The 14,680-nt window shown below is 42.3% G+C and overlaps 1 protein-coding gene across 2 annotated transcripts in view; it reads left to right on the forward strand.

Moving 5' to 3' along the window:
• The first annotated feature begins 8,000 nt into the window (after nt 1-8,000).
• The window catches only part of LOC117512646 (dysbindin-like), a 55,278-nt gene continuing 48,598 nt past the window's right edge, over nt 8,001-14,680 (forward strand). For both annotated transcript variants that reach the window (XM_034172796.1, XM_034172795.1), the window contains exon 1: nt 8,001-8,400. In XM_034172796.1, coding sequence (XP_034028687.1) covers nt 8,358-8,400 — 43 coding nt within the window. In that variant the 5' untranslated portion in view covers nt 8,001-8,357. The remainder of the gene's footprint in view (nt 8,401-14,680) is intronic.

Below are 14,680 nucleotides of genomic sequence, written 5' to 3' on the forward strand. Positions count from 1 at the left end.
TAATCCCAGATCAAAGGGCAATGTGGACAGGGGAAATGGGGTGCAGGTGCTGCACCAAACAGCAGTTCAGAGTCTGAGTGGGATCCTGGAAAAGGTTCCTGCTGGAGACTCCTTAGTTTTATTGGGGGACTTCATTGAGGAATGCCCCCCCACCCCACCCCCGATCTGAATCTGAGTGGTGTTTTGTTGTTGGATGTCTGTGCTAGTCATGGATTGTCTATAACAAACACCTTGTTCGAGCACAAGGCTGTTCATAAGTACATGTGGTACCAGAACACCCTAGGTCAAAGGCTGAAGATCGATTTTGTGTAAGTGTAAGTCAGTGCGTAAGTATGAAATAATTATTTCCATGTTCTTCTGTCTTTGTTGAACAGTCACAGCCCAGCAAATCGGTGTGGACATGCATGTGTCTTGTTTGTCCAATCTGAACTCAGTCACTCTCTCTCTCTCTCTCTCTCTCTCTCTCTCTCTCTCTCTCTCTCTCTCTCTCTCTCAACAGATGAGAAAAACAAAAAAGGGGGTCAGAAAAACAAATCACTTACCATGTTTTGTTTATTCCCATTTCAGAAGAAAGCCTGGGTCCTTGCATGAAGTCATCCTCAAAATGCATCCTAAATATAAATCCATTATATTACTGTCATGCATTCAGTATAATTCTCACATTCTGCCTGTCGTCCCTCTCCTTTCAGCACTGAGCCACGATGCAGCTAGCAGGCATATTTCCACTCTGAATGATACCTTTTCTTATCAGTCTCAGAGGTCCAGTGCCTGTGGTTTCAAGCTGAGCAAAGTGAAGACTTTCTGGAGTGACATCTCATGCTCTTCACAGATCTGTCTATATATCGATCTACGTGCACCACGTCCAGTGCATTCTTCCCACCTTCTCACTTGGACCAATGAGATCACACCACGCACTGACCATTTTCTCACCGAGTCCGTCCAGTCCTTATAAATACTATGCTACATGTTGCACTTTTTCATTTGTTCTGCAAGTTTTCCTGTGTCTGCGACAATGAACTACAATTCTCAACTGTAAGCTCCTTTTTGTGAGCTGTCCATGGTGCTGTTCGGACGCTGCATCATGGACACCTTAGCCACAGGAGCTTGTGGACCCTTTCGGCATCGTGCTTTGAGAAGCATGCCTAAAACTGTAAAAGAAGACACCACTCCTTCACATTGTTATCAGTTGAAACCGAAGTAATTGTGCACAGCAAATTTTGCAGAGCAAAATAAACTCTGCTGGAACTATACTTAGTAGCTCTCCAAATAGAGTTAAATAAACTATTACAGTGTTTAAATCAACCCTGCCATGCTATGAACGACTCTTATTGCAGTTGAAAAACTTGATTTGACAAGATGATAGAGCTGATTTCACACTATAATAGAATTTATTAACTGTTCTTGGAGTGGGATCCATTGTTGTCCCTGTAGAGTAAATTTTACTCTGCAAAATTTACTGTATGAAGAATGTGATCCTGTATTTATACTAATACTTGCAATAGAAGAGGTGGAATCCTGTTGAAAAATGTGCCATAGAATGTGATAAGTTTCAAAAGAAAGTATTACCAATGTATTGCAAGTTTCTATAACATGGCATGGATGTACCATCATAGCACAAGTGTGAAGAGGTTGTAGTGAGAACTCCAGTGACGTAGCAAGAACACAGTGACAATGCAGTGAGAACCACACACGGCCTTTCCCGTCCACGTCATGCTTGTACTCCATCAATGAAGTCTCTAATAGGTTTGAGTTAGAGCAGTGCCATCATGACTCTATCATTAAGTTCTTACTCTGTCCTGAGTCAACCACATCCTCATTGCATTTTTTTGACATGTCAAACGTTTGACCATGGTGACCAGATCATGTCTTTATCAGTTTCTACTGCATTCCAACTATGTTGTACAAGTTCTTTCTGCAGCCACTTGTGTTTTGGAGGACATAGTGGGAACATGGCTGAATGTGATGGGGAGCTACAACATGCTTGTGGTCAATACTCACTCAATGAACTCTTCTATTAAGCTGCAGTCCTGCAGTCTCCAGCATCTTCCCATGAGAGCATGATTGATTTATGTAGTTACATTATCGGGATCAGAATACCGTGTCTAGCAGTGCTACTTTGGTCAGTGGGTGAAAGCAGGATCCAGCAACATGTAGTCTAGTATTTAGCATTTGAAAAGTTACAAAGTAGTGAGACATTTTCACCACATATGCCACATTCATGAGGTCTAATACAGTTTTCATAACCAGCAGTTAATTCCAGTGGTTGCATTAAAACCACTAACAACCATGAGCATGTCATCTCTGCGGCAGTTGTCAATCACCAAGAGACAGTGCAAGTAAAAAGTCTTCTTGACTGACATATCACTCACTGTAGGCTTACCCAACAGAAAGGACACGCAAAGAATGGCTAAGTCCGAGCGTCATAATATGATATCTGACACCAAAGGAAGGAGACACTATTCGTCTGCAGACCATTTCATCTTCAACCGCTTATCCAGGGGGCGGCAGCTCCAGCAGGGGACTGTTGGACAATATGTTTCATGGCCTCGGTCTATTTGATAACTTCTTCATATCTCCTCTGGGACACCATGGTGCATACTGTTCTTTTGCTCACCATGCTACACAGACAAAACACAGTTTTGCTTTTACACATACCAGTTCAGATATACAACACAAGCAGTCACTGCATATGAATGTCAAATGCAACATTTTTCAACCAATCACATAACTTTAAGGATCCACGCTCAGGGCAACGGCCTGTGAGGTCCAGTGCAGACGTAGGGAGAGCACGGGGTGAGACACCTTTTAATATGACATCTAAAATTGAAGTCCGTTTCCTGTCATTCTTCTCAGTTTGCTCCCCAAAATTAAAATACCGGGAGGCGGGAAAATTTCCAACAGGACCCCAGACTTTCCTTTCCCGGGCCACATTAACCATGTTTGATTGGGGGATCCCAAGGTGTTCCCAGGCCAGTGTGGAGATATAATCTGTCCACCTAGTCCTGGGTCTTCCCCGGGATCCTCTCCCAGATGGATGTGCCTGGAACACCTAGGGAGGTGTTCCAGGGGGGCATCCTTACCCCCGAACCACCTCAGCAGACTAATATGATTTCATTTAATTCTATATATATCATGCCAAATCACCCTAAGATGTGTCACAAGAGCAGAATCAACACCAGCAGACCTGGTTCAGTTGGGTTGGCACCAGCAAATAACAGTTACATTTAAAACAGTTAACATAAGCAATACAAATGTTGTGGTCTGCCTTTGTCCTCCCCGTCTGTCCTTTGGTGTGTTGTTTGTCTTGTTTCCCTCCAGGTGGCGCACTGCAGAGCTGAGGACCAGCTGAGATTCATCAACTCCTCCCACCTGTGATTCATGAGCTCCTGATTATGAGCGGGCTACTTAAACCCCGGCTTTGAGCTCAGTCCGTGCCAGATTCTACTATGAGCTATGCCAGATTCTTCCATGGCCTTGCCTACTCCAGAATTGGTGCCAGAAGACACCAGAACCTGACAGCAGAGTGTTACGCCAGAATTTGAGATCAGCCTGAGTCCCGTCTGATGCCTACTGAGAGATTTCACAGAGAGTACTTCAACGTGAATCCCGAGCGTCCCTCAGTTTCTCTTCAAGGAACGCTCAGCTGTGCCTCTGTTCATCTGCAGTCTGCCTCAGAGCATGCCACTCTGCTCCTGTCAGCTACGTTCCTGTTTGTCTCTGAGTTCTGAGATTCTGCTCTTACTCAACTTCTGTTTGTGAACTACGTCTGTTTATTCCAAGAACTGTATGAACTGAGTACAGAACTATTAAGAACTTCCAAGTCATTCATGAAGCCGAGTTCCAGTTAAACTGAACTGCAGCTGCTGAACATTCTTCAATTGAGCCACCTGTGTTACGAGTGCATCAACTCACCTTTGTCTCCTCGTAAGCGGCTACCTGGCACCAGTTCCAGCCCTGGAATCAGCACCTTTTCCTCCTGCCTGGTTCGGACTGCGCTGCAGCTTCTGGCTGCCACCGCCTGGAGTGGGCCCTATCTGCAATCTCCAGGCTTCCTGACTCATTGACTCTATTCTGTTGCACTTTATTGTAAATAAATCTCCTTTTGTTCACACCTGTTCTTGTCATTGCTCCCAGCATTTGAGTCCATCGCCTGAACTGGTCCGGTCACATCCGGACCTCTAACCATAACAACAAATGCAGGTGTTAGTCAAGAAATCAATAAACAAATAAGATGATACAACTACAGTGAAATACTCACGGAATGTAATAACAATTAAAATACAATGAGAGTAGATTATGGTTATAGTTTATTTTCTGGCATACCACAGTCCAGCATTAGAGGTCTCCAACTGGTTCACATTGCTGCTGCTAGATAGGAGAAGAAAGTTTGACCATATTATCCCAGTTCTGGCCTCGCTTCACTAGCTTCCTGTATGTGTAAGGTCACATTTTAAGGTTTGTTATTAAGACAAGATAAGCTTTATTTATCCCACAGCGGGGAAAATAACTTGTTGCAGCAGCAAGAGTCATACAGTAGTAAATAAAAGAAAAGAAAAATATTTACATTAAAGAAAGGTGACTAAAGTATACTGTAATGTTTGCTGGTGGGTGCATAAATACTAATGTGAACAGATTACATGAAAAGTAGAATATAATTGACTATATATATATATATATATATATATATATATATATATATATATATATATATATATATATATATATATATATATATATCCATCCATCCATCCATCCATTTTCTTCCGCTTTATCCGGAGTCAGTTCGCGGGGGCAGCAGCTCAAGCAAAGCCGCCCAGACCTCCCGATCCACACACACCTCCCACAGCTCCTCCGGGGGAACCCCAAGGCGTTCCCAAGCCAGCCGAGAGATGTAGTCCCTCCAGTGTGTCCTGGGTCTTGTCTATCTCGGCTTTCAGTGCTTACCAGTTGAGTGAGTATAAAAGAACTTGTGGAGAGCTGGACATGTCCCAACTTGTCCTCTAACACGCCGAAACGGAGGTGTTCCTTTGTCTCGCTTCATCAGCGAATCGGTCGTGACGCGCGAAGCCTCCGCGCGGCTTTCCATGACAAAATCTCTTGTTAAAAGTGAAATCTGATGGAAAATGGCTGATGTCCAGGTCTTGTGATAACCAGAGAAAGAGCACACGACGGTCTCGTATCCACAGAGCCATCAGCTTAGAAATGATCCAGTGGTTTGTGCCGCATCGTCGCAGCTCGCAGCGCGGCACACCGACCGTCCTTGAAAGGGGTCCTTAAACCTGTAGTTAAAGTCCTTATTCTCTGTGAAGCCCGTAAAATTTTCACTGAAAGCCAGATAAATTTTTCGAATGGTTTCCAGGTGCCAGTCTCTAACAGCTTCTGAAAAAATTCTGATGGAAAAAAAGTCCTTTTCATTCCGCCATTTCCAGACAATGAAAATCCGACGAGGGGGCGGGACCACTCCTTCCACAAGGAGTGCTCACAGGCGAATGACGTCACCGACAGGCGTGGAAAAACTCACGCATGCGCACGAGGGTTCAAGCATGTCTGACGTAAAAACATATGAATGAAATCCATATAGTTTTTGAAAAAAATAAAAAGGTACGATACTTTACGGACAGACCTCATATATCCCCAAACGACGAATCAGGGATATTACTGTTTTTCGTGGCCCGCCACCGTGTCCGCCACTGCAGAGTTTTCACATTAGTGCTTTAACTTCAAGAACTACAAGAACATTCATCCAATTCTTTTCAAGTTATCTGGAAATATTCATGACCTCCATTAGGTCAAACGTTTGAATTAGGATTAGTGTATCTTCAATGTGTATACATTGCAGAATTGACAAAGTTGAGTTGAGTTGACTTCGATTTGATCATTCAGTTACAGGGGCATCCTACTGTCTGTTGAACACTGTTGGTTGCTGTGTAACGATTTGATAAATGTCTGCAGCTGAGCAGAATTGATTTGACAAAGTAATCAAAGATATGCTAATTTAGGGTCTGCTCCTTTCTCTGCCCCTGACTAAAGCAGCATCTCTACATCTGGAGTTGGTGCCCTGGCCAGACTGTGGCTGCCCACTGCTCCTAGTGGTTGGATTGTGTCTAACTGTAATTTGGATGGGTTAAATGCAGAGGACACATTTTGTTGTATGCACTCAACAAAAATATAAACGCAACACTTTTGGTTTTGCTCCCATTTTGTATGAGATGAACTCAAAGATCTAAAACTTTTTCCACATACACAATATCACCATTTCCCTCAAATATTGTTCACAAACCAGTCTAAATCTGTGATAGTGAGCACTTCTCCTTTGCTGAGATAATCCATCCCACCTCACAGGTGTGCCATATCAAGATGCTGATTAGACACCTTGATTAGAGCACAGGTGTGCCTTAGACTGCCCACAATAAAAGGCCACTCTGAAAGGTGCAGTTTTATCACACAGCACAATGCCACAGATGTCGCAAGATTTGAGGGAGCGTGCAGTTGGCATGCTGACAGCAGGAATGTCAACCAGAGCTGTTGCTCATGTATTGAATGTTCATTTCTCTACCATAAGCCGTCTCCAAAGGCGTTTCAGAGAATTTGGCAGTACATCCAACCAGCCTCACAACCGCAGACCACGTGTAACCACACCAGCCCAGGACCTCCACATCCAGCATGTTCACCTCCAAGATCATCTGAGACCAGCCACTCGGACAGCTGCTGAAACAATCAGTTTGCATAACCAAAGAATTTCTGCACAAACTGTCAGAAACCGTCTCAGGGAAGCTCATCTGCATGCTCGCCGTTCTCATCAGGGTCTTGACCTGACTCCAGTTCGTCGTCGTAACCGACTTGAGTGGGCAAATGCTCACATTCACTGGTGTTTGGAATGTTGGAGAGGTGTTCTCTTCACAGATGAATCCCGGTTCACACTGTTCAGCGCAGATGGCAGACAGCGTGTGTGGCGTCGTGTGGGTGAGCGGTTTTCTGATGTCAATGTTGTGGATCGAGTGGCCCATGGTGGCGGTGGGGTTATGGTATGGGCAGGGGTCTGTTATGGACAAAGAACACAGGTGCATTTTATTGATGGCATTTTGAATGCACAGAGATACCGTGATGAGATCCTGAGGCCCAAGGTTGTGCCATACATCCAAGAACATCACCTCATGTTGCAGCAGGATAATGCACGGCCCCATGTTGCAAGGATCTGTACACAATTCTTGGAAGCTGAAAATGTCCCAGTTCTTGCATGGCCGGCATACTCACCGGACATGTCACCCATTGAGCATGTTTGGGATGCTCTGGGCCGGCGTATACGACAGCGTGTACCAGTTCCTGCCAATATCCAGCAACTTCGCACAGCCATTGAAGAGGAGTGGACCAACATTCCACAGGCCACAATTGACAACCTGATCAACTCTATGCGAAGGAGATGTGTTGCACTGCATGAGGCAAATGGTGGTCACACCAGATACTGACTGGTATCCCCCCCAATAAAACAAAACTGCACCTTTCAGAGTGGCCTTTTATTGTGGACAGTCTAAGGCACACCTGTGCACTAATCATGGTGTCTAATCAGCATCTTGGTATGGCACACCTGTGAGGTGGGATGGATTATCTCAGCAAAGGAGAAGTGCTCACTATCACAGATTTAGACTGGTTTGTGAACAATATTTGAGGGAAATGGTGATATTGTGTATGTGGAAAAAGTTTTAGATCTTTGAGTTCATCTCATACAAAATGGGAGCAAAACCAGAAGTGTTGCGTTTATATTTTTGTTGAGTGTATGTGCAATGACATACACTCTATTCTATTCTAATTTGTGCAAATGGCTGTGATGGCATATCAGTGCAAGCATAGCAGAGCCAAAATAAATCAATAACATCAAAGAAGAGACATGAGACGGAAGGGTTGTAATCCTGGTATATTCCTGACTATTACGTCAAAAGCCTGATCCTGTTGACCCCCTTCTTGTCACCAGTTGGTACAGGCCACAGTGCGGTAGCCCACTGTGGCTCTGCCCTGTCCCTAAGCTGCACAGCTCCTCACATACACCCTTACTGAGCCTGTCTGACAGTGAGAGCAAAGATCGTGTTGGTGTGTGAGTCTTCAGAGGGAAACAGCAAAGGCGACTGGCAGAGAGGAGCAGGGAGGCAGTGAATGCAGCGAAGAGCCAGAGCACAGTTGGAGAAAGGGAGAGGCAAAGACGGGATGATGCCAAGACATTATCTTTGATAGTCCTGGTAGCAAAGTGCTGCGCTGCAGTGAGCAGATGACTGTCCACTGCACACGCCAGCATCCTGTCCTGGAGGGTTAAGACAGACTCGAAGGCGAACACTCTCCACTACCAGTCCTACGCCGAGTGGATCATGTCATCCACTGGGTCAACCAACCACAGCAAGTGTTTGGCATGTAAGTAACGAATAACTTACCACTTGCAGTACTTTGTAACCTCTGTCCTGAATTATGAACTACTTACGTATAATTTAATTTTAATTTTACCTTTATTTAACCAGGTTAGTCCCACTGAGATCAAGACTTCTTTTGCAAGGGAGACCCAAACAATTATAAAGTTTCCAATTCACCTAACCTGCATGTCTTTAAATGTGGGAGGGAACCGGAGCACCCGTAGGAAACCCATGTAAACATGGGGAGAACATGCAAACATACACGGAGAGAACATGCAAACTCCACACAGAAAGGCCACAGGTGGGAATCAAACCAATGACCTTGTGACTGTGAGGCAACAGTGCTAACCACTAAGACCCATGTTGCCACTTAAAGTACTTAAGGCTTACTTACCGTACTTAATGCTTGATGGCCCTTCAATTGCCACAAAACTGACAAAAGTGAATTTCTACCAAAATCTAAGTGTTCTAATTAGGGAATAAACCCCTTGTATCTGATGATTTGCAGACGTTCATGCTCATGCAGACGTGTTAGTGGAGCTGGCAAAACGGATATTTGCGACTGTATAACATCGTGAATGTCCACAATTTCTCAAACACAAGGGGATTAGTCCCATTCTAATCCAGTTCCATTGTTTGCACGGTTTATTTTTCTGTAGGTAATTTGGTCGGCAAGGCAGCAAATGTGCAGGTGTGCGCATATGCAGTTGCACGGAGAACAGGAAAGATATTCAACAGGAATGACATCTCGTCAGAACACCAGTAAGGGTGCGGAGTAATACATCCAAATGTGAAACGGTAGAATATTTTGCCACCGTTACCCCGATATTATACAGTCTGAAATCTCACACAATTAACCAATGAGATTTGCAGAATAAATGTAATTGGATTAGAATGTAGGTTTATTTTTGTAACATGTTGCAAATTTTCCAACTCATTTTAATGAAGACAACATATTTACATGAGGGGACGTCCATAGTAAATACTGTCTTTTCCTTTTAACAATGTCTAAGTTGTGGGCACATGCGTGAGGTTTTTAGAATACCTTTGGTGTTATCTGGTTTCAAAAACAGCATTTTTTAGATTTAGAAGAGTTTATTTCTCACTAACGTTTACAAAATAATAAGAAACACTCATCTTCAACCGCTTAATCCAATTAAGGGTCACGGGGAGGGGGAGAGGGGGGAGCTGGAGTCTATGCCAGTAGACATAGGTCGTAAGGCGGGGTACACCCTGGAGAGGAGTCGGTCACAGGGCCACATGTAGACAAACACATACGAGGTCTGTCAATAAAGTAACGGACCTTTTTATTTTTTTAAAAAACTATATGGATTTGATTCATATATTTTTACGTCAGACAAGCTGAATCAAATCCATATAGTTTAAAAAAAATAAATAAAAAGGTCCGTTACTTTATTGACAGTCCTCGTACATTCACACCTATGGACAATTTAAAGTTCCCAATCCACCTAACCTGCATATCTTTGGATGTGGCATGAAGCCGGAGCACCTGGAGAGAACCAACGCAAACATGGAGAGAACATGTAAACTCCACACAGAAAGGTCACAGGTGGGAATCGATCCCATGACCTTCTTGCTGTAAGGCAACAGTACTAATCACTAAACCACCGTGCTGCCTTTTTATGAGAAACATATCAGAGTTATACAGCAATAAGCCGTTTTGGAGCATTTTCCACCTTTTTGATTTATTTTGTTACAGCAAAGGCAAGAAATTTTAAAATTTATGAATCCATCTTTTAAACAATAAGGAATAAAATTATAGTGGTAGCAAAGAAAATTCTTTTTATCAGGTAAATCTTAAAAGAAAACAGGTAGTACAACTTTAAATTTTTGTGTTTCACTTGATCTATTCGGGTTTTGTTATACATATTTTTTGCTATAAGTATAGCAACATTGGGCATGCTGTGTTGATTAGCATTCACTAGTCTGGTTTTGAGCATACTTTAACTTGTAAGACAGATTAAAGCCTTCACACATTATAAAACCACTTTAATATGGCATTGCAATAACACTAGATGATTCTTTATTATTTCCTATTTGCCCTTAACTCAAACATAATAAGTAATTGTTCTGTTTGTAATTGTCCAAAGTAATAACAGCTTGGGTTATGTCCTGACATCCTTGATGCTAAATGCATGAGGATGTGGTCTAATGACACCGAAGAGATAACGACTACTTTGACTGTACAATCTATAGCGATAGAGTGTGTCTAGACACTTGGTGGACATACTAAATGCTACCTGATGACCTCACTAGTGCCATTTGGTGTATTTAAGAAGTCACTGCCCAGTCACTGGACGGAGGCAGAGAGGATGTGGGGGGTCAGAAAACTGGTCAGCGGGTTTACAGTTTTCTGAGGACATAGTGAAACAGAATCCTGAGGGAGTGATGAAGATTTTTTTCTTCCATGCTGCTGCACATCAACATGATCTAAACAAACGTGGCTGGTTGAATTAACAGGTCTCCAGTTCGACATCACAAAATGCAGAAGAATAAGTCAGACGCATAAAGCAAGCCTATCACTACCAGGAGGTTAAGGGTTAGGGTTAGGGTTAGGTTAGGGTCAGGGTTAGGGTTAGGTCTTTACTTCATTTTCTTTATCCAGAATTATTGCTGTCATATTGAACATCATTGTCATTTTGCATATATAGCAGACCAGGTAGGTCAGTCGGATAGGAGTTGGACTACCCCTATGGAGTCATGGGTTCAGTTCCTGCTTACACAATCTGTCTCTGTCCTTCACAAGACAAACAATGGGTACCAATGCTGGGGGGGGGGGGGGGGGGGGGAGTATTCTGTGATCAACTGGCATCCCATCAAGGGAGACCTATAAACGCTCATCTGCTTCACCCTACAGAATCTGGAGATAAGCACCAGCACCAACAGTCCTCAGGGTCTATATAGGTCTTACTTCTTGCATAGGTACAGTCCCTGAGCATTCCATGATCATCCCTATACTAGCATTACTAATTATTCTCCAAACTTTGTGCTTTAATCAGCTGGCATATGTGTTGTTAGGTGATAGTTTTGTTCTCATTATGTATTTGTGTGCTTGAATACGTGTAGCACAAGTAAAGGTGCTCCTCAAAGCCCTCTATCAGTCACTTGTAATCTTAGTTAGTGCTTTTATTTTGAGCAAGTGCCAAGTGCAGGCCAGACAAAACTATAATAGAAGGAGTTATGAGCTACCTCTTGAGTTACGTACTATTCCTGACCTAGCACTTTTTAAATCTAAGTTAAAGACTTATTTATTTAAATTGGCTTTTAACACTTAGTGGGGAGGTGACATGTTCTGTTATTTTTCTGTTCCTTTTTTATGTGTCGTTTTAAAATTTTATATGTGTTTTATTTTTGTAAATTTGTGTTTTTAATGTTAAGCACTTTGGACACCAGTCGGTGCTGTAAAGCGCTTTATAAATAAATGTTGATTGATTGATGTTGATTGAGTTAAGTCCAAAATTGACTTAAATCAGACAACACAACCATACAACCATAGCAATGTTACATTGATGCTCAAAATGGAGTAGGGAGAAGTAAAACTTATTAAACCCCACACCAAGTTACAAAATAATACACCCACAAAAAACAAAAACAGTCGCTTCCTTACTAAGTCATTTCAGAAAACCTCATAAACAACCAGTCAGAATGTTATGCACGTGCAAACTCACACATACATAATAACTTGTATCTTATATACAGAATTACCACAAGTAACAATGTTTTTTTATACAAACAATGGTAATGGAAATACCACTAGGGTAAGTAACAGTGATGTTCTGATACCAACAACGATAAATGGAATACCATAAGGGTAAGTAACATCTAATTTGACACAAACAAAATAATACAGTCCATCCTCACTATCTCTATATTGTGACCAGATATTTTGTTTATAAAGAAATTTAACCTGATAGATGCTTTGACATTGCTTTATTTCAAGCCCCAGACTGTTCCACACCTTAACACCTCATGCATACATAGAAAACCTTCTCCTGGTCGTTCTCACCTTTGGAACTATAGAGTTCCCAAATGCTGTACGACTGATCTCTAAGAGAAAATATGTTTTGAATATTGATTGGTAATTAGTGATGAAATACTTTGAACGTGAATTGTACACTGTATAATTTTACAAGATCATGAAGTTTTAATAGTTTTGATTTAACCTCTTAAACTCGAGAGTCGCCAAATTTGTGGACTTGCCCCATTTTGGAACATTTAAATGCTCATAACTAACCAATGCTGATACCAACATACACTTATTATACATCAAAATGTCAAGCGATGTCTCCTCTACAAAGGTATCCCCTTCGATCACATATCAACTAACCACAGCTCAAACGCCAAGCAAATAAAGACTTAAATTGGAATTCATTTTTGGGGCAAAAAATAAATAAATAAATAATTTACTCCTACCAAGTATTATTTACTTTCTTTCTTTCTTTTTTTTTCTTTTTTTTTTTTTTTTTGGCATCCACAACATCCCCTAGGACCTGTCTTTTACCTGATCCAAAGTTTTGCATTTTTGACCTTGTACACCTTGTACAAGTTGAGAAATAAATCATAATGTATGGGTATGTGATTTTGGTGAAATAGGCCCTAGGGCTTAAGAGGGAAAAAGAGGATTTGTATGTTTAAGATATCCAGCCTTGTGAATAGTTCATATGTCTGTTTTTGTAGTAAGAATAGTGATTAAATTGATTGCTTATAATTATTGACCCATACTTCTACACAGTATGTCAGGTATGGAAGAAGGAGAGAACAATACAAGATATGTAGTACATTGTGATCAAAAATATGTTTAACTTTATTAATTATTGCAAGACTTTTGGAGACTTTGGTTGATATACGAGGTCTATTAGATAATAAACTGACCCTTTTATTTTTTTTTTAACTATATGGATTTGAATGACGTGCAATTACACCAATCATGCTTGAACCCTCGTGCGCATGCGTGAGTTTTTTCACGCGTGTCAGTGACATCATTTCCCTGTGGGCAGGCCTTGAGTGAGATGTGGTCCCGCCCTCTCGGCTGAATTCCTTTGTTTCACACGCTGCTCGAGACGGCACGCGTTGCTTTATCAAAATTTTTTCTGGACCTGTGAGGAATATCCGAGTGGACACTATTCGAGAAATTAAGCTGGTTTTCGGTGAAAAGTTTAACGGCTGATAAGAGATTATGGGGTGTTTCTGTCGGTGTAAGGACTTCCCACGGAGCGGGACGTCATGCAGCGCTTCCAGGCGCCGTCGTCGGCCTGTTTCGACCTGAAAACATCCTAATTTAAGGCTTAATTCACCCAGGACGTCGTGAGAGAACAGAGAAGATTCAGAAGAGGCCGGCATGAGGACTTTATGCAGACATTCCACTGTTTAAGGACATTTTACAACCTCAGAAGATTTCAATGTTTTTTTTAAGCTTTTGGGTGCATGCTTTTCAACCTCCCTAGATAACACACACACACACACACACACACACACACACACACACACACACACACACACACACACACACACACACACACACACACACACACACACACACACACACACACACACCTCTTACACCTGAAGCTAAAACTGCCTCTGGTAGGCCGTTTTTTTTTGTTTTTTTTTAATTCCTGTGTGCATTTTATGCATTGACGTTCGAATCGTACTAACCAGTTGAACTCGGGTTGGTGGAGAAGAAAGTGAAAAGAACAACAACACCATCAAAAAGCACAATAAATGCACAAACAATTTTCAAACTAATTCAAGTATACTGTGTAATTTAACGCACAGTGAGGTGCATTTTTGTCAGTTATGTAAGTCGATGTTTTACGTGTTGTATATTTTTATGGGACAATAATTATGGCATGTGGTTCTGTGGGTTGATAGATACGCGCGGGCGGTGAAGGGAGTGGAAACGCTCCCCGGGGGCCTGGGGGGCGGGGGGCTGTTGTGGTGCAGTGATCTCACTCATAAATGATTTACACTTGATGGACTGCTGTGGCTGCACAGAGTCAGCAGAGGAGAGAGGAACTGACTCCTTAAATAATAGCAGTAATTCCCCAAAAAATGATGTGACTGTAGACAGCTGAGAGCAGCCTGACATCATCCAGAGGCACAGGAGGACTTGTAGATAGATGGGCTGTCAGCGAGGACTGTCCGTACACGCTGGCTTACTACGGCAGCTCGGTCTCACACCGTCTCTCTCTGAAAACAGAAAGATGATCATGGGGTTTCTTTCCTCTTGCCATGAGGAGATTGAATGCTCCACCATGTGACTC

Source organism: Thalassophryne amazonica, chromosome 6, assembly GCF_902500255.1.
Source record: "Thalassophryne amazonica chromosome 6, fThaAma1.1, whole genome shotgun sequence".
Taxonomy (NCBI): domain Eukaryota; kingdom Metazoa; phylum Chordata; class Actinopteri; order Batrachoidiformes; family Batrachoididae; genus Thalassophryne; species Thalassophryne amazonica.